Here is a 23534-nt window from a genome sequence, read left to right as displayed (position 1 = left end):
ATGGGGGAAGGGTGCTGGACCTGGGGGGGGGGGGGTGTCAAGGACTAGGAAAACCCAACTTTTTTCTCTATTATGTTCCAAGACCTAAAATATCAACCAAATCTTTTCCAGGCAGTAGCTAAAAGGCTACTTGCTATTTGCCATTCATGTCCCCTTCTGGACACCTGACATCTACTGACTGCTATGTGCCAGCAGACACCACATTCATCATCCCTGTAATTCTCACATCACTCTGCAAAGTAAAGCCTTTGACTAGCCTATTAAACAGGTGGGAAACTGAATCCCAAATCAGATCCGCACAGTAACAGGGTCCCACTGACAAGAGTGGAGCTGGGAATGGACCCTGAAATTGAGATGTCAACACACAGAGCACCCAGCAGGAAAAAAAGAAATGCATGTGGGAAATCTCTTTTTCTGTTTAAATGTGGTCCCCAAATTTCAGATTTCTTTTTTAAAAGTTCTTTTGAGTGTCCGTGTTGCAGCAGGGAAGCCTGCAGATGCTGCACGGGCAACAAGCAACTTGCTCTCCAGAGGACAAGGTCAACAGTGAAGGGCAGACAGCTCCTTTTCTCTAAGGAGGAAGAAGTCCTGGCTCCCCCCACCTCCACGCCCTTGAATATCCCTCCGGAAGCCCCAGCTACTCAAAAAACAGAAAAGATGTCCTAAAATAAGGAACCACCATGATCTTAAAACAGAACGTTTTATTTGATGCAGAAATTCTAAGGTACAAAAAGAACATTTTGTAAATGTCAGCTGTGATCTACTGTCAACTATTTACAGAAGTCTGTACAGATCATAAATCATTAACATTTTCAATGTAAAAATATAGCACCCTGCTACAGTCTGTCCACAGGGAACAAACGTAAAGATGAAACAAAGACAATGACAACAATAACCCCATTCTCTTCCACAGGCCCCCTCCCCCCAGAACATAGTAATAGGGAGGTCCTGCAGGGAAAACTTTTTTCTTTCTTTCCTAACACTGGAAACAAGTTACCTACTCTCTAAATGAACATATTTGGTTTTTACAAAAGCTTTATCTACTGTCCACTTACTACATTTTTTTTTCTAGAGAAAAAAATCTTTTACAACAGACAAGCACACATTTGTATAATACATTCGTAAATTTTTGTCTAACATCTTGAGCAGTCTACTTTGGAAACATCACGTACATACAGAAGATTGCCTCTTTGAATCTTCTCTATCAAAATTTTAAACATCCCATTTAAACACTGATTTAAACATCTGCTTCTGTCAGACTTTTGATTGTGCAAAGCACAGTGCTTAGTCAACTCAGCACGAGGTCTCCAGCCCTTTAGGTCACAGATCTGAAGTGTGTGAGGTCCTTGTGGTCCCAGCTGAATTGCAGGGAGGAACCAAAGAGTAGGACAGAATACAATTGGCCAAAATGGCCAACAGGTCCTCAGAGGGGGATTCAAACAGAAGTGTTTGCAAATTAGCCCTCAAATAGCAATTTGAAGGTGGTATTGAGCAAAAGCTGTCATCACCTCGCCAGTGGTTAAATTGACATCTGCACCATTTAATAAAAGTGTGGATCATGAACTACAGGTGATGTCTACAGATCTATAAAAATAGAATCCAGAATTGGGAGGGAGGGCTAGCTGCCACTCAGAAAGTCAGAGTTAGTCTTAAAGAGAATCTTGAAGAAACTCAGGATTGACATTAAAAACACAGACTAAGGTGGGCCGTGGTGGCTCAGTGGCAGAGTTCTCACCTGCCATGCCAGAGACCCAGGTTCGATTCCCGGTGCCTGCCCATGCAAAAAAAAAAAATAGAATAAGCAACAAGTGTTTGGCCTCAGGAGGGGAAAACCCCACAAAATGTGATAGGGGACCATCTCCAAGGGGAATATAAAACCAAATATGTGGCAATATAATAATCCCCAACATGAATATAAGGAATATGACATTTTTAAATACTTTTGACTAGTAAGAGAAACCGACACAAGAGAATACCCCGAGTTTGGCATTCATCAGGCCCCAATGTGAATAAGGTATCATGTCCAATTTGGGCAACTAAACAAAAAGTAAAACTGAGAAACAGAAGCACAGAGAAAATTATTAAGTCCCTGGAAAACAAGAGCCATGAAGAATAGTTTAAGTAGGTGGGATGATTTATCATTGAAATCAAAACACCAGAGGGATGACTTCACTATGGTTTTCAAATACACAGAGGGTGACCAGCTGTTCCTTCTCCACGACAAGCCGAACAAAAGAAGGCTGGTTTGAATTTCTATAAGGAAGACATACAAAAGAGTATCTGATCAGCAGGGTTACAGACTCTCCTTCACTGACTATCCAGAATCCCATCCATGGCCATATATCTGAAATAATTAAGGAGCAGCCCTGACAGCAGATGGGGAGGAACATACTAAATAATCCAAACTTTCTCCCAACCCTAAAACTCTGCAATCAGAATCACAGCTATTGGCTTACAGTCAGACTTCCTTTTGTTTACTTTCACTCTGAGCCTGGAAGGGAGATGGTGTGGCAAGGGTGACCCAATACCCTATGAGGACTGCAAACTGCTATCTTGATACCAGGAAGGGCTTTTCCCCATATTCAGTTTCACACCTTCAAAACAGAGTCCATTCACAGATCATTTAAAACAGAAAAGAATGCAAATACTTGGCTCTAATGGATGGGGGGGGGGGGGGTTGCTGCACCCCTCCCCACATGCCTGCTTTCCTAATTAAGCCTTTGAGTAAGCAAGAATTGCACACATGTAGACAAATGATTAAACCAAGAGCTAAAACTATATAAATAGGATCCTTGGGCTTGTGGAGTTTACTTGAATTTGTTCAGTGTTACATATTTTTTAAAAATTGGGAGAACATAAATCTGACTTTGGAATTAACAACTGACTTGCTTTTTTCTGAAGATAGCATGAAATGGAAAGAAGCTATCAAAACATTTCAAATATATTCCGAATCACATCAAATTCCTTTAGGGGAAAATCAATCCAGCCAAGGGTTATATTTAAGCAAAATTTTCTGGTGGCACCAGATGTCTGCAGTTATCATGAATGACTTTCATTTCAAATCTTCAAGTCCAACATTTTAAAAATGTTGCCAACATTAGAAGAATCATATTTCATATTAAAATCCAAATTCTCAGCTTAACTTGAAAAATGGAATCAGGAAGTACTGCAAGGCCCCATATGGTGGGAGTAAATGCCCACTGTAGGGGTGGGTGGGAGCTCTTTAATTTGCTACAGTCCCCACCATTCCCTATGGTCTTTCTGATACTGAAAAACTGTCTTACATAGATGTTTCCTGACAAAACTAACCTGTTTCATTGGTGCTCCCGAAGGCATAGCATCTGCCTCTCATTTCTAAGTAAGGACAGCAAATTTTCACTAACAATGTACAATAGAAAAGGCCAATAACCTTCACATTGGTATTGTGTACCTCTATTCAATGAAAACACAAAGAGTATTTTCCCTCTCCTTAAGAGAGACAAATTAAGTGTTGAGGTGGTTGGGGACTATAGGTTTTTCTTTCTTTGGGAAGGGGTGAAATTTCTTCTCCAGGGTAAAAGAGCATTTTATTCCTTTCTTTAAAGGAAATGGTGTTCAACTCAGGAAAAAAGAAGATCTCTGAAAATTATGTAACTCCAGTTTTGGAAGGACAGTTTTCCTATTTGTGCTTAAGTCAGGAGACCTGCAACCAGCAGTTGGTTAAAACAAAACAAAACAAAAAAAGACACTGGCAGCTATGAAGCAACCAGACCAAAATTTAAGGCCTATATCTCATTTTTAGCTCAACATACCATTACTTACATGGGTCATCTACCTGAGTACCGGGCCTGGATTTGAATGACTTGATTCTCTCTGATGACGGATGTAACACAAAGGCCCAAGACTCAGCCCTGGGGAGGGCGTTCTGCACCCCATGCTGCTGGGCTGCAGACACCTTCTGTATGTCTTTACCTGGGCTTCAACCTCCCTGATATCCCTCCAGGCAAAGCTGACTGTGTCAGATGCTAAGCCCTTTTGGTAGAGCATCAGTGATTTCTCTCCCTACCTGCTGCTACTTGGAGGCTTGTCAGTAGCCTGGAACCCTGGACTTATCTCTGCTCTTTACCATCTAATTTCTCTGTGACTCTCAGGATCCAGACTTTGCATTGACATCACCCTCTATATTCTAATTCTCGGTTCTCCAATGCTTAAAGCCTGTAACTTGGCAAGACCTTTTTGTAAATTCCATCTTATCATTTCCACTGTCCTGGAAATCTGTGAGTCAAAAAATACAACTCTGCTTAAAACAGATGCTCTGCCTAACTCTGTGAGGCAATCATTCCCCTTGCCAAATGAGGGAGTTAAAAAAAAAGTGAAACCAGTAAGGTAAGACTAGAAGGGTGGACTTCTTAACTTATTCACATCATGGTTTGACACCATGGTTTCATTACCTGATATGTTAAGAGTTTGAATTTGTTAAATCCGAGTAACAGTATCTCAAAATAAGCACCTAAACCCTAAATTTGAACTACATTCCCTTTATCCAATTTTATAATAAGTGAGTTCATTTACCAAGCTCTCAGCCTGGGCCCATGGAACACCAGCCCTTCAGGTTACCCCTGGGCCCCAGGGACTCAGAAATGTCTCCTTTCACATGCAAAGCTGAGTATCTATCCTAATAAACAGTTCCTACTGGCTCTTGGCTGTAGGCAACATTTCTTGTCTTCTGTAAGAAAGTTCTCTGATAATGCTGCAAAGTAAATTTTCATATGTTAGCAAGTTTGGCCTAACCAATGTCCTTCAGAGAATGTACACTGAGGCTGAGATGACAGAACGGTCGCAGTGGGTGCTCTGTGTGCATGTCCCAGATTCCTCAGTGACAACACGGAATGTCTCTGCTACATCAAGATACCTGGTTTTATGGAGGAGACATTCCCCCAGCTCCACTAGTCTCTCCCTCTGAGCAGCTGCAGGAAACTTGATGCCAGAAAACAGAACGAGTGCGTTCTTCCTAGATGCTGCCAGCTGCCTTTATGGAGCGGGGATTGTGACATTTACATCAAAAATACACACAAACCTCTTCTTTCCAGCAGGGGTGCAAACCTTTTCCTCCCCACCTACTGAACACATGTTTAGAAGGGACAGTTCTCCCCCATCCCACCTTTCACTCCACCTCTGGATATGTTTCTGCATGCCCCTTAATGGTGGTCCTACCTGACAAAGGAGTGAAAGCAATGACCTCTGGTATGAGTGCTGGGGAAATAGAGTGCCCAAATCCAAACAGCACTGGAAAAGGTGAAGATGTTCACACCCCTTAAGGATGGGGGGAGGGGCGGGGAGAAAGGATTCCACAGGGGAGACCAAGACATCACATTATGTACAAACTAATTAACAATCTGTTTCGGAACAAATGTTTGCGCCCCTGGAAACAGACATTCTTGGTAGAGAAGTCATTCATAAGAAAAGAATATTTCCTTTTTCTTTTTAAAGCAAATTATTTGTTTCTAAGCTCTAAATGCGCAGTTTTGGTCAGACAGAGCACAAGAAACAAATCTTTCATTGGAAAAGTACATCAAAAATAGCGAAAAATGATTCACAGGCTGAGTTAAGGAAGGGGTACTTTAAGAGTCAAGAAATTTAATGATTTCGGGAACCATATCTTCTTTAAGCAATAGTCAAAGAGCACATTCATCTTTGTGACGGTCCCCTCCAAAAATTTCCACCTGCTTAAAAAGAGAGCTGTCATTAATCAAATCAGTTCAGCATATTCACTGGCTACCACCTCCACACACTGCTCTATCTCAGTGGATTCTTATCCCTAATATTATAGGGCACAGTTTAGACCAGGGGGCCAACCAAAGCGTGACCTTCAACTTCGCACAACATGGCCCAGTCTCTTAAAAATAAACTTCAGGGCATCAACATCTCCGATTCAGTGCAGTAAACATAACCCAGAGAAACCTGGCAGGCAGATCCAGTCCCTGTGCAATGCCTACTCAGACAGAGGGGACCCCTGGAGCCACAGTGCCTTCTCTATGTCCACTAAACCAACTCGGATGGAATAGTCAAGATCGGCCTGGACCAGCAGTCCCACGTCAGTTAGCCCTGCCACGCATGAACATACAAAGACTTGCTTTATAAAAGGTGACTGTACATTCAAGCACCTTCCTAACTTCTAACCTACAGCTTACTTAATACCCATGTTATCCTAAGTTCCACATCAGAATTGGTCAGGAACATCTGCAAGGACACTGATTCTAGGTAGACAAGCCCTTGATGTTCTATAGCTATAATGACATTAAAAGTGCTTTTTCCACAAAGCATTTCAAACCAATGTAGCCAACAGCTAACAGGCAAAGTCTGCTGAGATAACTTACGTCTGCATGATCAGTGTGGGCATTTTCCTGTTTCTCTTTCCACGTTTCCTCCCTATCCCCCAAAACAGGCTCAAATTCGAGGAATAAACTAACATGGTCAGACCTTACAGACATGCCCTCAGAGCACCATATGGTTTAGAAAACTGAAGACATCGTCAAGGTATCTGGTGGAGAATAGGTGTAAGTAGAGCAAGTACTGGCCAAAATTTCACTCAGAAGATCCTTGCACAAGACTCAGCTCCGAGTGGGCTGCGCAACCAGGGAGATGAGCTGGGATCCAGAGGCGGCTGCTAAAGTGGCAATGCTTAGATTCTTCGTTTCGTTACAAAGGGGCGACCACGTGGAGTTCATCGGGGTAGCTGTGGCAACCAACTTCTGCTTTGCACATCCCAGAGGCAAGGAGCTTGGAAGGAAGAGCAGGAGGCTCCTCCTCACCTAAGGAAAAAAGACAGAGTTGTGGTGACTACACTTTATTGAACGGGAGCTCGTGCCCAAACATGGCTGGGGTCTGGTTTAGAAAGAGGCTCTGCACAAGTGAGGCAGGTATCCCAACCAGTCCAAGATGCTGCATCGCATCCTACTAACAGGTTTCAGCACCCTTAGTTGAGGGAGAAGGAGACCTTCCATGCACAACTCCAGTGAGGTACAAGTGTGGTAAGGGGCAGTCCAATAGAGCCTTCCCCACCTCTACTACCTGGGGCTCTGTGCTGAGCTATGATGGAGAGGATGCTGCACTCACAAGTCCCACATTCAACAGCTGTGGCTTCTGAGGTGAAAAGGTAGGGGTGGTGAAAACTGCATGTCTCAAAAAGACAGAGGGCCACAGACCCTTCCCCAGAACGCTTGGGACTCAATGCGTTGGGTGTTCAGCGGTTTTTTGGATTTAAATGTGTACCTAGATATGTACCGTATCTTACATAACACCCCTTAAGGGGTCTGGGAAGGTCACCATAATTTAACATCAGAACTTTGTAACTTTACATCTATGACTACTCCCATTAGCTGGGATAAATCAAGACTATCAATAGTCTCATCTTACTTCACATCAGCTTTCACTGTCAAATAACCTTGCACCAAAATTAGAAAAACGCTTTCACTGTGGATAAAAGCTGAACAGAAAACCAGATTCCTTCTGTACTCTTGGCTCTCTTCTGCATCTTACCCAGGCCTGAAGAGGAAGATACGCTCTCCGTCAGGGAAGAAGTTTCTGTTTGGTCCGTCGAGAGTCCTTCCATCAGAGGCAGCGACAGCTCCGATGAGGGCACGGACGAGTCATAGATGCCCGAGTCCCGTGGCATGTCTGAGGGGCTGACGGCCTTCACCATGTGCAGCAGGGGCTGCAGGGCAGAGGCGCCCTCGGCACTGGCCGGCGCCTCCATGTCTTCATCCGGGCTCAGGTGCTGACTCCCTGGCCGCAAGTCGGGCAGCACAGTCGCCCCGAGGATGGCCGCCTCGGCCTTGAGGCAGAAATCACTCTCGTTGCCTGGTTTGCACATGACATCATTTAAAACCAAGCCCGAGTCAAACTTCTCTAAGACTGGCTCCCGGTAGAGGGGTGGGGGACGGTGGAAGGGAACGAACTGCTTCTCAAACCAATCAGGCTCCTCGTCGATAAACTGGTGCATGTTGCAAATGGCGACGTACAGGGACCGGCCGGATTTGCTCCGGAAGTAGTTCCTCCTGCTGACCTGGCCGGGGTACAGCCCCGCCTCCTGGAAGCTGCGGTCTCGAGAATGCAGGTGGGAACAGAGCTGGGGGAGGTTGTCCATGAGTTTGTACTTGGTGCTCAGGTCCAGGACGCCGGGAACATCTCCCTCGCAGGAATAATCAAAGTAGACGGCGATGAACTTGCTGAGCGCTGCTGGACTCTGCTTGGCTTGGCGGAGCTTCTCAGCAATGGCCGACAGGGCCACCAGGAAGAGCTCCCTTTTCCCCGAGCCCCTAGCGTCTCCTTTGTGTTTGTAGCTCTTCTTGTCCACGAAATACTTCATGCCTTTGGAACACACCACGATGATAAACTGGGACTCATGGATTTTCTGAATGACCCATTCTCTCTGCCCTTCTCTGCAGAGACTGAAGTCTTCCCACAGGTCCAGAGCCACCTGGAAGGAGCACAGAGAACCTCATCTCCCCTCTACAGAATGCTCAGTAAGAGCCTGGAAAACCGAGTAGCAAAAATGTAGACCTTACGGAAAGGGCACACCATTTGTCACTTAACCATTGGGAGCACCCCAAGGGAAGAGTTAACCCTCTGTGCATGACAGCCCCACACCAAGCCCTCTGCTGAGGGCCATCCATCACCCCGTTTCAGCATCATGTGGGGCCACTACCTCTGTGCTCTCCACCACTCTGCAAGCTCCTTGAGGGAGTCACATATGGTCTGTGAAGAGATGGAAGTACAGAGATTTTAGTTACAGGACACATCTAACTCCCTCAAAGAGCTTGCAGTGTGGTGGAGAGCATAGGAGGTAGGAAGTGGGGTTAGTGTATCTGATGAATGCAGCTGCCTAGATTAGAGGGAGCAGAGGCTGGAGAGAAAGCTGGCAAGATCCGAAAGAACTTGGATGAGTGGCCCCAAAGCAGGCCAGGAAATGGGGCTCAGGCCTAGATGTCAGTCTCCCACAAGGCTAGTTGACTTATGTCCACAGAGTGTGACTGGACAAAGACCCCTCTGGCCACTCTCACAGCCGCATGAAATCTACCACAATATCACAGCCATTCAGGTTAACCCACTGGGTGGGTGATCAGATCTTAGAGCAAAAGAAAACAAATTCATCTCAGCATTCATCCACTAGCTAAAAGTAACCCTGAATTATATCATGCTTTCTTTAAATCTTGCTACTATTATATAAATGAAAAATTATCTGAGAATATCAAGCATTTATTAAATGTTCCAATCTTTGACCCAGCAATTCCAGGAATCTATCCTCAGGAAATCATCAGAAATGGGACAGAATTTATCCTCTGAGGTATTTAACATTTTGAATTAACTCACGTATGGAGAATTGATATTATGGATTTTAAAATGCAGTTTACATAGAACATGGTGTGGAAGATTAAGTGAAGAGACAGGAAAAGACCACTGCAGTAGCCCAATATGCAAAAATGGATGTGTGGGCTGATCCCTGCAGAAAGGCCAGAAGAAAATACACTCAAGGTTAACTGTGTTATGGCTTCCTCCCTGTTGGGATTACAGGCAAGTTTTTACCTGTTATGCTTTTTTACTGTTTCCAAATTTTTTACAATACGTATTATATTCACAGGAAGAAAAGAAAAATTTTCCCCGAGGCTAATTACTTACAAACTAGAGCAAGCTGGTTTGTCTTTGTTATCTGAAGGTAGTGAGAGTCAGTAGCTAGAGTTTGCAGCCAAATGTGCTGATTTGCTAACCTTACCGTGTTCGTTCAGGGGGAAACCGGGCAGCCTTGTAGATACACACTTATGACACTAGGGAGCAGCCTCACCTTGTGGAATCTCTCCACAGAGCCCCATCAGCAGCAGTTTCAAAGCACAAATAACTTCAAATTACACAAATACTATACAATCCTTGAAATTAACACCGTGGTGTTACAGAAAAGCCATATACTGATACTGTAACTCAAGAGACTAGCTAAGAAACCATAGCTGACAATTTGAGCACCTGACACATTCTGGTTTCCACTGCATTCTGGGAGTGCTCCGTTCCTGTCTCCCTTCCACATCATCACTGCTTCCTACCGAACAACCTTACAGAGACCTGTTAACAAGCATTCCTCCCCGGACCCCAGCATACCACAGCCTCCAAAGGGTGGCTGTTCTCCTTCTTAGCAAAAACTCCTCCAAAGAATGTCTAAACTTACTTCCTTACGTCCCGTGCTGTGACCCACTGGGGGGGGGGGGGGTCTCAGATCTCAGTCCTGAACACACTCCCCAGGTTGTTCCTAGTGCACCCCCCCTCAGCACACAGTCCCCACAGGACACCACGCCCATCCCCACCCCACTGTCACTTGAACGCAAGGAGTTTCTTGCCAGGTGGAGGTCGCTCAAGGCTCTCGAGCAGCGAAGTGTCAGAATTTGAACTACATGCCATGAAGCATTTAGTGCAGGTGAGGGGGAGGACAGACTAGAGAAGAGCATCGAGGCTGGTCCCAACTCAGAAGCTGCAGGTGTGGCCACGGAGGATGGGGTGGGGGGGGATGGAGCACAGGTGTCCTGCCCCTGGGTTTAGAGGGACAGGCTTCAGAGCCGCACCTCACAGCCGCAGAAATCCTGAAGGAAGTAGGCGAAGCACTGGACCACGTTCACGTGGTTCTGGCCGTCTTTACTGGAATAGCACAGGAAGACCTGGGGCCGTGGCCGGAGCCTCTCTCTGGGCAGTGCCGTGGCGTAAGTGGAGGACTCCGAACTCTCTTCATCTAAATGCGAATATATATTTTCTAAATTGGAAAAGAAGATAGGGTTGACACCCACAAGCAACGCTTTGTCCCAACTCAGAACCCAGCGCTAACCAACAAGCCCCTAGGCAGCCCCAGTTCCCCAACTCCGTGAGCTGTGGTTGGGATTGGACAGCAATTTCTCCAAAACTTGCTCTTAAACTGAAATTTACCTTGGACAAGCTGAGAACTCCGTAGGGTCAGAAGGGGGCGCCCACAACTGCCTCTTGTGACAAAGCACAATTAACCAGGCCCAACTAAGCACTGGCTGGGCTGACCTTTATTTTTTATTTCAGGTTATTTTTAACTTTTTATTGAGGGATAACTTACAATTGGTAAAGCACATAAACCTTAAGTGTACAACTTCAAGTCTTACGTAAGTATACACACCTGTCTAACCCCCACAAGGAAAAGATACAGGACATTTCCATACCCCAGAAAGTTCCCACGTGACACCTGACTTTTATAAGGGATCGACCCTACCTAGGTCCTTATTCAGACTCTCGACTTCCTCTGTGAAATCCTTCATTTCCAGCCTGAATTTGAGAATAGAATTACGCCTGTCCCCTCTGTGGCTGCAGGGGTTAAAAGCTAAAGAGTCTAACTCCGGGAACATTATGTTCTGTACCGGCTTTCCTCTACCCTAGCCAGGGATCTGACTCCAGGGGCACTGTGATGTCCCAGCTGCCTCCCGGAGACCCGGGCCCACCTCACCCGTGGAGGAACCAGCAGTCCCAGCCTCACCCTCTGTCAGAGCATGGCCCTGTCTTGCACACAGAGGGATCCCTTGTTGCGCAGAGAGATCCCTTGTTGCACACAGATCCCTTCTTGCACACAGATCCCTTGTTGCACAGAGAGATACCTTGTTGCACACAGAGAGATCCCTTGTTGCACACAGAGATCCCTTGTTACACAGAGATCCCTTGTTGCACAGAGATCCCTTGTTGCACACAGAGATCCCTTGTTGCACACAGAGATCCCTTGTTGCACAGAGATCCCTTGTTGCACACAGAGATCCCTTGTTGTACAGAGAGATACCTTGTTGCACACAGAGAGATCCCTTGTTGCACCCAGAGATCCCTTGTTGCACAGAGAGATCCCTTGTTGCACAGAGAGATACCTTGTTGCTTCTTGCGACACATAACGGTGAAGAGCGTGGCGCAGGCCGAGACCACCACCAAAGGCACCGTGATGGCCACTGCGCGGATGGGCCCCGCCCATGGGGAGTGCACTGGGAAATTTCAAAGGGAAAGGTTTAAACTTAAGCAGCGTGACAACTTCAAAGTGAACTTAGACTTTTTTTTATTAAAACCTAAGCCGTGTAACAGGTTCTGGGACCACTCAAGCACCTCTCTCTAGAACGGATTCAGTGTTCATAAAAGGACTCAACTGTTCACTTTTAAAGGGTTGTGGAAGGAAACAATCCAACAGTTAGAGTCTGCAGGGACAGTAAATACCTCTGAGAGAGAATTTTGCCTAAGGAAACCTCCCCTCCCACCACTTTTCTTCCAAGGACAATTGACTATTTTGTCCCAGCGAGACACACACCAACCACAAGGCTTTGATCTTACAGGCATCAACACAGGATGGGAAGAGAGTCAGATTTTATGAAATGTCATTTAAGACAGAGGAGCCAAGTTTTGTTTTGCTCTGTTTTTATACAACCATGAAGTACAAAAAGTATCAGATGCTTTAGTCAACTGTAGCCCAGAGCCAAAATTTCAATCAAAAAAAAAAAATTCTTACCTGGCTTTAAAGCATAATGCATCACTTTTCTTGTTGTATTAGTGTCATCCACCAGCTGCAAAAACAGAGAATGCTCTATTTATTTTTTTTAAGTGAAAGCACCCCCAACAAATTACGCCTACCAGGCAAGGGGCAAAAATGGTGATTTCATTCATTTTTTCCACCTGTGGGCAGTGGCTAGGGTAGGGAGAGCAGAATGGGTGAGGGAAAGGAGAGCTGCTATACAGAATGCTTGCTGGGCCTGTGACCACTTATGGGGTTGAATTAGGCATTAGGTGTACTCAGGTACATCTCTGCTTTACTAACTCGAAACTCTAAAATTCATCAGGTTTCTTTTCATGAATCAAAAGGTTGCTTATTCTTTGAAGATTATGGCGAGGGATTTCCACATTCTAAAAGTTTTCAAATAAATTGACGGTCTGCCACCGATTTTACTGAGCCTCCCCGTTAATGCTTTAAGAAGCTATGCTAGTTAAAAAAAAAAACACGTACTGCTACCAAATCATGCAAGAACAGGCATTTCTATCAAAAGATTAAAATGTGTTGGTTGTCTCAGAGCAGTGGGGTTACACACAAATTTTTAATTTCCCTATTTTCTTTTACTCCCTGTTTTTGCAATACCTATATTTTAATATTGGAAAAGTTAAAAAAAAAAGGAGAAATATATAATTTACTCACATGCTTTTTGAAATGATGTTTAGAACTCATGTATATTTAAACAGAAAAAACATCAATAGAAACCCTTTTCAAGTACAGGCAGATGTAATTTTATACAGATATAAAAAGTATAAGTTTTGTTTTGCCATTTTAATACTAAAGGAAAGCGTTTTTACAGCTAAAATTTTAAAAATACACCTTTGTGGTATAAAGGAACACCATATAGCAACTTTAAATCTGGGTAAATGGACTGTACCACTACATTAAAAAACATTCTTTGAAATATTTAGTGAAAAAAAAATCAAAGACCAATTATGTATAAACTTTTAAAAAGACAAGTACTTTCTACCTGAACTGGGTTTGTTCTATGCAATTAAAAATGGGCTTTCTGGAGTTATATATACCTCAATTATATAATCCCCAGGAGAAACATTTTGAAGGACGCAGCTGGTTGTCTCTGTATTTTGCTCCTGCAAAGAAACAACAACCTTTAAAATTTAACTTCTTGAATAAAGTTATCAGGATCCCTCTTCTCCCCCAGAGCTGGAGGAGACTTACCATCCGTCTGGAACCCATTTTTAGAAGACATCAATTTGATCATAAATCAACTGTTTATCTGCCCACATGTTATCTGAACTTCACTCTGAAAAAGGTCCAAAGAACCTGGGACTCACGTCACATTGTCCCCTCAACTGGTGGTCTCCTCAGCAGAAATAATTGATTTGAGTTCAAAGAAACTAGCTAAAACAACCCTCTACTTAATAAAAGGGCATGGAGAGAAACTACCAATCTGCGTGTGTGCATGTTTTATTTGTCCTAATTTTAATTTAGGCGGACGGAAAAAGGTCAGCAACTGAGGGAAGAGCCATCAGGAGGACAAAACTATGATAAGACCCAACACCCGAGCATGTCTAGGAAGACACTGGGCTCTTCCACCATGACCAAAAACCTCTCCTGGAGTTCACAGGGGATGATGTGGCACTCCTGGGACTTCCACAGAACACATCCCACTCCCTCTGATCACTCAGTTTAAGAAGTTAGCTACTGTGTTTCTTGACTGTCTTGGTTGGCGTGAAATGTAAGGAGCAGGATAATTGCTAGTGGTCCGGGTCCTATCTGTGGTTTTCCACTTACTAGCTGTGTGACCTCGAGCAAGCCAGGGCCTCCCTGGGCCTTGGGTTTCCCATCTGTAAAGTGGGGACAACAACAGCCTTGATTTCAAGTAACAGTAAAGGACTCAATGAGTGGAATGCTCAGTGCCAAACGTACAGTAAGCACCTGATTAATGTTTTAAACACAGAAGAACAAACTAGGACTCTGTAATTACAGTTGATCTTCACGATTCAGATTTCATATTTGCAAATTTGCCAACTCACTGAAATGGGTTTGCAACCCCCAAAATCAACACTCATGGCCCTTTTGTGATCACCTGTATACATGCAAAATAGAAAAAAATTTGAGTCACCTGACACCCAGATTCCAGCTAACAGTGAACAAGGCTGGGCTCAACCTTCTTATTTCCGTTTTCAACCTGTGAACAGGCATCCTTCCTTTTCAAGGCATACCTGGTGTGATGCTTTCTGCATTTTTGTGCTTTTTGTGGTGATTTTGTTGTTTAAAATGGCCCCCAAGCATGGTGGTGAAGTGCCTTCTAGTGTTCCTAAATGCAAGAGGGCTCTGCTGTGCCTCATGGAAGAAATATGTGTGTTCAGGTACAAGCTACAGGGCCCCGAGTTCAACGTCAACAAATCAACAACATCTACAAAGCATCTTTAAACAGAAACACACATAAAACAAGGTTATGAATGGATCAGTTGATGAAATTGCTATGATCAGAGCCTCACAGTAACCTAACGCCGTATTTCCACAGGTCAGTATTCCCTAATTCAGTGTTCACAGCACTTTACAGAATACAACTACCACGAATAACAAGAACAGACTGTAGTTAGGTTCCCTGTAGTACTTTCACCAGGCTCTATCACCACTGGGGGAAGATAACTGAGGAGTAAGGGATAATAAGATGGCCCTAAGACACACCAGAACAGCAATAACATTCTGGAAATCTTTCTAACTACGAGAGCCAGCAAAGCCCAATGTTGACCCAAATCCCAGTGGTCATTTTAAAACAGGCAGTAGCTCCTTCATGCAGCTTACCTGTTTGCAGGTCTTTCGCTTAAAGGGTCCTTCATGCTTGAGCTTGTAATGCAGAGAGAAGAAACGGAAGCCGAAGTTGTGGGGCGCGTGGTCGAAGGTCACCTGCATGTCCAAACCATGCTGGGTGATGTTCAGGCTCCGAGGCTTCCAGACTGGAAGGAAGAAGGACCCACAGTGAGCTCCTGGAGGCCGCCCCAACACCACACCGTGGCAACACTCTGAAGCTTGACAAACAGAAACAACTGTACTTACAGGGTTTGCAGGCCAGGTTGTCTGGCTGTAGCAAGAGGTCACAGGCTGTTAAGAGAGACATATACTTTAGTTTTAGGACAGTCTGATATTTTGCTTCTCCAACAATTCAATAAGACACAAGTATATTGTGCTAGGTGCTGCTGGGGAGGACATAAAATACATCAATTCAGGAATGATTTTCAATCCAGTGAAACACACAAAGCATCTTATGAAAATCTAAACTGGGTGCGATACAAAAACACTGACGCAGGCTTACTTTATGCCAAAGAAATAGAAATCGCGTACGGGTGTCCAGACTTAAAAGGCTTGAGAAGCACCACAAGTTTTCTTCGAAGCTGTCGGCCAAGGGTGGAGGGGCGTGTCCATGCCTCCATTACATGCAGGCCCTGTCTTAGCTGGAAAAATGCTGGCTCCTATCGTGGTCCATGTTTACATACAAGGGAACTTTGGAGTGGTCTGGAACTGCTGTGGGGTTATTCTAACCTTCACTGGATTTTCATTTAAATCCTTTTGATAGAGTCTAAACATAGCATCCAGGCACCTCCTAGATAGTAATGCCACTTCTGAAAACCTGCCAGCAAAGCCAGTGGGCTTTGAAACTGGACTTCAAGGTGATAAAACGTAACTAAGGAGGCCAAACAAACCAGTCCCATATACCATGCTGCAAACCATGCGACAGCTCTCTGGGAAATGTCCAAATGCCAAGAAAATAAAAAACAACCTTAAAGCCACAGTATACCAAGGTGGTGAGAACTGTCTGTGTTTCAGGAACACGTCCTCGTCCCCTCCCTCCACCTCACCCCCAGATACGTTGATTCCAATGGGAAAAATGAATCTTAAATTTGCCAGTTTTGATTTAGGCAAGGCTTTCAACAACACATTCTTTTCACCTTTTTAGTTAAGGCGTAACAGAGAGGCTGGGGGGAACTGCCTGAAAATGTAGAGCTGTGTTCCACCAGTAGCCATGTTTCTTGAAGATGATTGTATAATGATATAGCTTTCGCAGTGTGACTGTGAAAACCTTGTGTCTGATGCTCCTTTTATCTACCTTATTGACAGAGAAGTAAAACATATGGATTAAAAATAAAATAATAGGGGGAACAAATGCTAAAATAAATTTAGTAGATTCAAATGCTAGTGATCAATGAAAGGGAGGGGTAAGGGATATGGTATGTATGAATTTTTTTTCTATTTTCTTTTTATTTCTTTTTCTGAATTGATGCAAATGATCATGATGATGAATATGCAACTACATGATGAAAAAAAAGAATGTTCATATTTTATGTTGATTGGTTTTATTAAGAAAAAAAAAGCCACATTCTTTGAATTCTCTATCTGCTTACTACCTAAAAGGCACCAAGAGATACTGTGAAAGGTACAGGGTCTGTGCCATATGGAATCATTTTAGTTAAGAAAACAAGACCAATTAAAAAGTAACTTTGCTGCACAGACAACAACCCCAGTAAGAATTCCGATAAAGGCAGGAGTTGAGAACAAAAACCTCATGGGAGATGAGGACCACAACCAGACCACAAGAGCGCGGGACCGGACCTCGGGGCTGGCCATGCAGCCCTGGAACGCCGGACAGAGAGTTTACCAGGAAGGCAAGCGGGAGCTGCTGCAGGTCCTAGGGTGGCCGACCACCAAGTGTGAAAGCAGAGACCCAGGCAGCTCAAACAGATCCTGTGCACACAGACCAGGCTGCAAAGGGAAACTGCAAGCCCAATGTGGTTGGTGGTTTGAGAGTGTGGACTCTGGAGCCAAACTTCCCAGTTCCAGGCAAGCCATTTAACCTCTGTGCACGATTCCATATCTGATTTAAGTGGGGAAGAAAAGATCAGACTCTATAACGAGTTGTTATACTGGTAAACAGAGTTACTATGTGTAAAACATTTAGAACATGGCCCGGCGTATAATAGATGTTAAATAAATAGAAACAAAAGTGGACCCAGGGGTACCAGTTATTTTTCCTAATCTAATCCTGAAAATGGCAGGCAATCATTCACAGAGGTCACCTCCTAATGACAGGTAAAAGATGGAATCGTTTCACGCTCCTACCCTTCACCCCAAAATCAACTTGGACTTTTAGGTCTGTTTTTTTTAAAGCAGTATGTTTTTAATCTAAATCAACCTGCCTGGATGACAACCCAAACCCCTAGAGTCTAGAACGGTCATGAGGCCTTGTGTTTCTGTACAGCTTAATGTAATACCAGGATACATCTCAGACTATGGTGGGCTGATAATTAAAAACTACTGGTAGAGTCCCCAGAGGGTCCGAAGGGGGGTCTGAAGGGGTTGATTATATATATGGAACTATTAAACATTCCCATCTGGGATATGCTGGGTACCCTCTTACCCATAGGGTATTCCCAAGAAAACAGGCCAAGCCCTAGACTTTGAGTCTTGCCCATTCGAAACTTATTTCTGTAGGGGAGAAACTAACACTATGCATAACAAGGCCTAAGAGTTGCTTCCAGGAGGCCTCTTTGTTGCTCAGATGTGGCCTCTCTCTAAGCCCAACTCTGCAAAGAGAAATATGTGACTCTCCCCTCTACATGAGACACGACATTCGGGGTGAAAATCTCCCTGATAGCATGGGGTGTGGGTCCAGGGATGAGTCTGGCCCTGGCACTGTGGGATCTCCAACACCCTTTGGACTACAAGGGGGAAAAGAAGTGTAATAAAATAAGGCCTCAGTGGCCAAGTGAGAACAAATAGAGTCAAGAGGCTATTCTGGAGGCTGCTCCTGTGCAAGCTTCAATTAGATAGTGCTAACTGCTGTGGTTTGCTAAACCCCAACCAAGGTGACTCCTGTTGACTCTTCAGAGCACCTAGGGCTCAAACTGAGACTCTATAAAGGTTTCATGGACTCAGTCTGCTTTCCTGGAACCTATAATTCCCAGAGGGTTCCTAAATCAGATAAATCCTGAAACCCAGAGGGACCAGCATCTCCAGGATTATCAGTTAATTACATCCTCCTATCCTTTAATGTCAACAACCTTCTCAACATTAAACAGTCAGAATGGGCACTGCCCAAAGATCCCTATAGATTGAGAGAAGGATTAAAGGAAAAGGAGGAGGTATAACAGAGAAAATGGGATTTAACAAACGAGTGTGGCTGCTGAATACCTATATCCTAGCCTCCAATGTTTTGGAGCAGTTAGAAGGAAAAATCTGAGATGATAGAATGTAAACCAGTAACAAACTCTGGGATCTGTTCTGTAACTACGTGTTGAAGAGCGCTTTGAAAATTATTGCTTTTTTTCTTTCTTTGCTTTCTTTGTAAAATATATATTTTACAATAAAAAAAGTTTAAAAATCAGTATGTTTTGATACATGATTATCCTGATGGTATAACAGAATCCTCAAAAATCAACTGTCATATCTGTTCTAAAATAAGGTCTAGAACAAGGTCTGTCCTTAAACAAATGAGTCTCTCATTAAAGTAACAGATCCTGGGCCACAACAAACTCCAAAAATTGCTTTTCGGTATACAAAGAACTCCCCAGCGGGCTTGTTCCACACTAGCATTAAAGTGTGTTTTTGAACACATCCCTGCAGAAAAATCACTGTAAGTGTGAGACAAGTCCCCTTGTGGGAACCAGGCAGAAAAGACCATACTCACCACGGGTTCTGAAGAAGAAAGGGTGATAATTGCTTTCATTTTTAATGGAAGGAAAAGGGACAATCTTTACAAAGTAATCCGTTTCAAATTTCATGTTGAGGAAAGGTTGAGATTCCATTCCCTAAAAGGGAACAAAACACATGTGGCATCATAGAGAAATTATCCGCCCCTCCATCTGTACAGGAGGCCTTCATTTCTACCCCAATGGACACAATTCCAGAGCCGGGGAGGGGGAAGGAAGACATCAAGGCCTGCTTTCTGCACCCCTCACCTAAATGAAACTGCAGATCCACGATGCTGTCTGTTCTCTGGCAAGGAAGCCATGGCTTCCCAGACCCTCAGGTTGGCAGGGAAGCCCACTCACACTTTCAGAGCACAAAGGCACCTTCTAGGATCCCTGCCCGCGTGTTAACTAGAGACGTGTGTGCCACAGAGAGGTGTCAAAGGGTTTCTCTGGGAGCGTGGAGCAGGTCCATGGTGTTACGGCCCCATTCTTGCCCACCTTGGCAGGCAGGGTGAACCCTACAGCCCCTCCTTCTCCGATTTCATAGCTTTTCAATAGACCATTCAGACCCCCTGACAATGGTGGTGCGTCTTCAGGAGCGCGTTCCCTGCGTGTGACTTACAGTTCTTTTGAAGCTACTGTTGAGCTGCTTCGGGTCCTTTAGAATCAGTTGTTGGCACTGACTTCCCTCCGACTTCAGCTCCTCCAGTATTACCCGAAATCCTTTTAGGAATTCGATGCCTAGCAAAGCAGAACACTTTTATTAAAGGCGAACCTAATTACTTCGGAACACTTCCCTTCTTCCAAGATTACCCACCCGGTCCTCTCCAACCACACCCTGGGAGTTCGTGGAATTCTTACTCTGGCTAGAACATCTGCATTTATGTAAGGGAAAAATGCATACCCTGCATTCCTACGGTAGAGTCAGGTGATTTTCTCTATTCCACGATTACTAATTAATCTCTAATCCAGGCAGCTATTTCACAAATGCCTGTTGCCTCCGTGGCATTAGGGTTCAAATATTCAGGTTCAAACCACAACTGATCATGTAAGTCTGCACTGGAATATATAATTTCTAGTTCGTTAAGCAAGATGCATTCAGAAGGTGATAATCCCAAATGTTGACTAAGGAATCCTCCTAAACCATGTTTCTACTTTAAGTTTTTATCCCCATATTTGTTGGCTTGTTTCACCTGAGCAACACATAAAATTCCCAGCAAAGTGTGTGCCTCAGCCCGAGGGAATCCTAGGCTTGAAATTAAACAGCTAGGAGGAAGCCTATGTCATTTACAAAGCAATTCCTACTCTAATCACGCCTGAAAGGCAGACACCCGAGAGCTCCCCGTGTGTGCTCCTCACACAGCGCTCCGAGGCCCCACGTCACCCACAGAGCTGCTGAAAGGCGAAGGCCCAGCCTCCTGCCACCTGAGCTTCCCCCGCCGCTTGTCGCCTGGATGCTTTCAAAAGGATTAAGCTCTGATGGCCACAAGAGCCAGCACTGGATCTGTATCCCACGGAGACCAGAGTGGCCCAACTGCAGCTGTAGATTCCCAAAGCCGGTCTCGATTGGCACGATATCGATTTCACATTCTTTCTGAACACTAGACAAGGAGTCATTTTTAACCTCCTCTTTCTTTCCCCCTAGAGCAAAAGTAATTACACAGGATGCAATTAACCAGGTGGGAAAATTACTGATGGCAAAGGCCAGGAAAATCTTTTTCTCTTTTGAATAGGTTCTCCAATCCTATGATTATTTGATGAAGAGCACATATTTTCTGGTAGGGAGGGCACAGAGACAATGGTTAGAGCTGCACATTATAAAGACTGAGAGTACAACAGCGTGCAGGTACTGACTTCCTTCATGCAGAATTTCACCAACAGCTTCCTGTGGGAGTACTAACCCGTGGACCATTAGCCAGCGATTCAGACATGAGGACAAGATAAAAGGTTTTCTGACCAGAAGTTATATAGTAGCCCTCACAGGAATTGGCACCACTTGAGATCCAAACTTAAAAAAAAAAAAAAAAAAAAAGGTTTTTGAACACATTCTAGTATTTACAGTAAAATTTAGTTTATGCGACATCCCCAAAACTACTGTTTAACAGAAGCTAGCTAATTAATATAAAAGGCTGTACATTCCACAATTACATAAAATTTCATCAGCCAGGGTAAGGGTAGAGGATTCTAGTTCTTATTTTTGAAAGCCCAGCCTGATAAATCACTAAGTGAAGTCTGGAGGTGGAGGTAAAGGCAACAAGTTGCATTCCTGTATCACAATGACATATTTATCACAGTATTAACACCTGGCAATGAGATAATGATCAGAAATTGTACGGAACAACTTCCCACGTAGGAACTTGCATGCTCCACCCCATGGTTTAATTCATTAAATTCTCCTAAAAATCTCCCATTTTACAGAGGAGAAAAAAGGTTCAGAGAAGCTAAATGACTTGCCCAAGGTCACACAGGAATTAAATAGCAGAGGTGGGATTCGTACCCAGTGCTCTTAACCCACATGCTTTTCTGCCTCCCAAAGAAACAGACAGAACCTGTCTGGCCGCCTCCACCCACAAGTCATCTTCCAGGAAAAACACAGCTTCCTCTGCCTGAAAATGTAGAGCTGTGTTCCAGTAGCCATGTTTCTTATGATTGAACAATGATATTGCTTTCACAATGTGACTCTGTGACTGTGAAAACCTTGTGTCTGATGCTTCTTTTATCTACCATATCAACAGACGAGTAGAACATATGGACTAAAAATAAGTAATAGGGGGAACAAATGTTAAAATAAATTTAGTTTGAAATGCTAGTGATAAATGAAAGCGAGGGGTAAGGGATATGGTATGTATAATCTTTTTTTTTTCTGTTATCGTTTTATTTCTTTTTCTGTTGTCTTTTTATTTCTTTTTCTAAATCGATGCAAATATTCTAAGAAATGATGAATGTGCAACTATGTGATGATATTAAGAATTACTGATTATATATGTAGAATGGATGTTAATGTTTTTGTTTGTTTGTTGCTGATTTTTTTAATTAATAAAAAAAAAGATTAAAAAAAAACATAGCTTCCTGTCCTCGCGGTTCCACAGTTAATTTTCCTACCACCAGCTCATACCTCTTGCTTTCATTCTAAGGATGGAACCTGCAATTTGTCAGGCCAATCCCATTAAAATCTAGCTTTATGTGGAATGAACGACCACTTCCCTTTTGTCCAGAGAATGCTTTTATCTTTAAATGCTAGGATAATATTATTTTTGGAGAATCCACCAGGTTTAGACCCAGCAATATTTACAAGGAGTGAGTTGAACCAATGGGTAGGCCCCATTTGCCCCCTCCGTTCCCACCACTCACTCCTCCTGCAATCTGCTCTTTGTGAGATTACCCTACTCAGATTGAGAAATTCAGACTTCATTTTACTTCTCCCTTGGCTATGTTTTTTTATAAGTCTAAGATTGTGTGACAATGGAAAAGCAGCTGCCTGGGAACCAGTTATTATCTGATGATAATAACAGTACATGTTTTAAGAGCTCTCTATAGAAAAGCACTGTGTGTGTCTAATGCTTATAACAAACCAAGAGGCAGTTATCTCTATTTTAAAGTTGGGGAAACCAGGGTTCAGAGAGGTTTAAATGCGTCTTGTGTGAGGCAGACTCTGGATTCAACCTTAGGCCCATCTCAACCAAATGCCTGGGCCCTTCTCATGCCGACAGACCCACATGCCGACAGACCCACCTGCCTCTGCCTATTATCAATTCATTCAAAGGACAAAAAGACTGAGCCCCAAGCTAAATCTGGCCAGATAACATGGGTTTGCTTTTTTGTTTTGTTTTTATTTGGCCCACACAAGTTTAAAAAAAAAAAAAGATCAACTAGCTGCCAATATTTTAAAACTTGGTTGATTAAATGGTTTCACTTAAAAACCAGGATTTTCTTGAAAAATGAAGAAATGTGCCCACGGGGAGCCTGCATGTCCACATGGCCATGGAGATGGCTAATCCAGGACTCTGAAGCCACTGTGTCCCTGGATGGGGTCATGTGCTCCCCTGTACCTGCCACCACCCACTGCTGAGACACAGAGGCCAAGGCCCGGTGCCATTTATCATTCATACGCTATTATTTTTTCACACCCACATCCCTCTCAGCGATAGCCAAGAAACAAAAGCCCAGCGCGGGGCAGCAGCCTCGAGCTGTGCGTATGCCCAGCCAGCGCACACAACAAAGAACAAAGTGTGCCTGTGCCCAGCCCGGCCCACGCGTCACTCACGCCAAGACACGCCACGCACACGGCGGCAGCACACCTGGGACGCTGACACTGGGCACTGGCCACC

At 44.0% G+C, this 23534-nt stretch overlaps 1 protein-coding gene across 7 annotated transcripts in view; it reads right to left on the bottom strand.

Moving 5' to 3' along the window:
- Positions 1-680: 680 nt before the first annotated feature.
- Positions 681-23534, bottom strand: part of IL17RD (interleukin 17 receptor D) — a 68005-nt gene continuing 45151 nt past the window's right edge. The window contains exons 4-15 of one of the 7 annotated variants that reach the window (XR_013162719.1): positions 20566-20847; positions 19829-19947; positions 19203-19323; positions 15578-15622; positions 15326-15477; positions 13576-13641; positions 12515-12569; positions 11889-11999; positions 10587-10771; positions 7519-8458; positions 4552-6791; positions 681-2253 (exon numbers count right to left, since the gene is read on the bottom strand). Coding sequence is in view for 4 of the 7 variants with exons in the window: in XM_077128930.1 (XP_076985045.1) it covers positions 6679-6791; positions 7519-8458; positions 10587-10771; positions 11889-11999; positions 12515-12569; positions 13576-13641; positions 15326-15477; positions 15578-15622; positions 19203-19323; positions 19829-19947; positions 20566-20847 (2189 nt within the window). In the remaining 3 variants the exon portion in view is untranslated. Of the gene's footprint in view, positions 6792-7518; positions 8459-10586; positions 10772-11888; positions 12000-12514; positions 12570-13575; positions 13642-15325; positions 15478-15577; positions 15623-19202; positions 19324-19828; positions 19948-20565; positions 20848-23534 lie in introns of all 7 variants that reach the window. The other 6 variants (XR_013162718.1, XR_013162720.1, XM_077128930.1 and 3 more) reach the window with 6 other exon arrangements.

The sequence above is a fragment of the Tamandua tetradactyla genome, chromosome 15, assembly GCF_023851605.1.
Source record: "Tamandua tetradactyla isolate mTamTet1 chromosome 15, mTamTet1.pri, whole genome shotgun sequence".
NCBI lineage: Eukaryota > Metazoa > Chordata > Mammalia > Pilosa > Myrmecophagidae > Tamandua > Tamandua tetradactyla.
The sequence above is the reverse complement of the archived record's forward strand: the minus strand, read 5'-3'. Positions and strand labels throughout refer to the sequence as shown.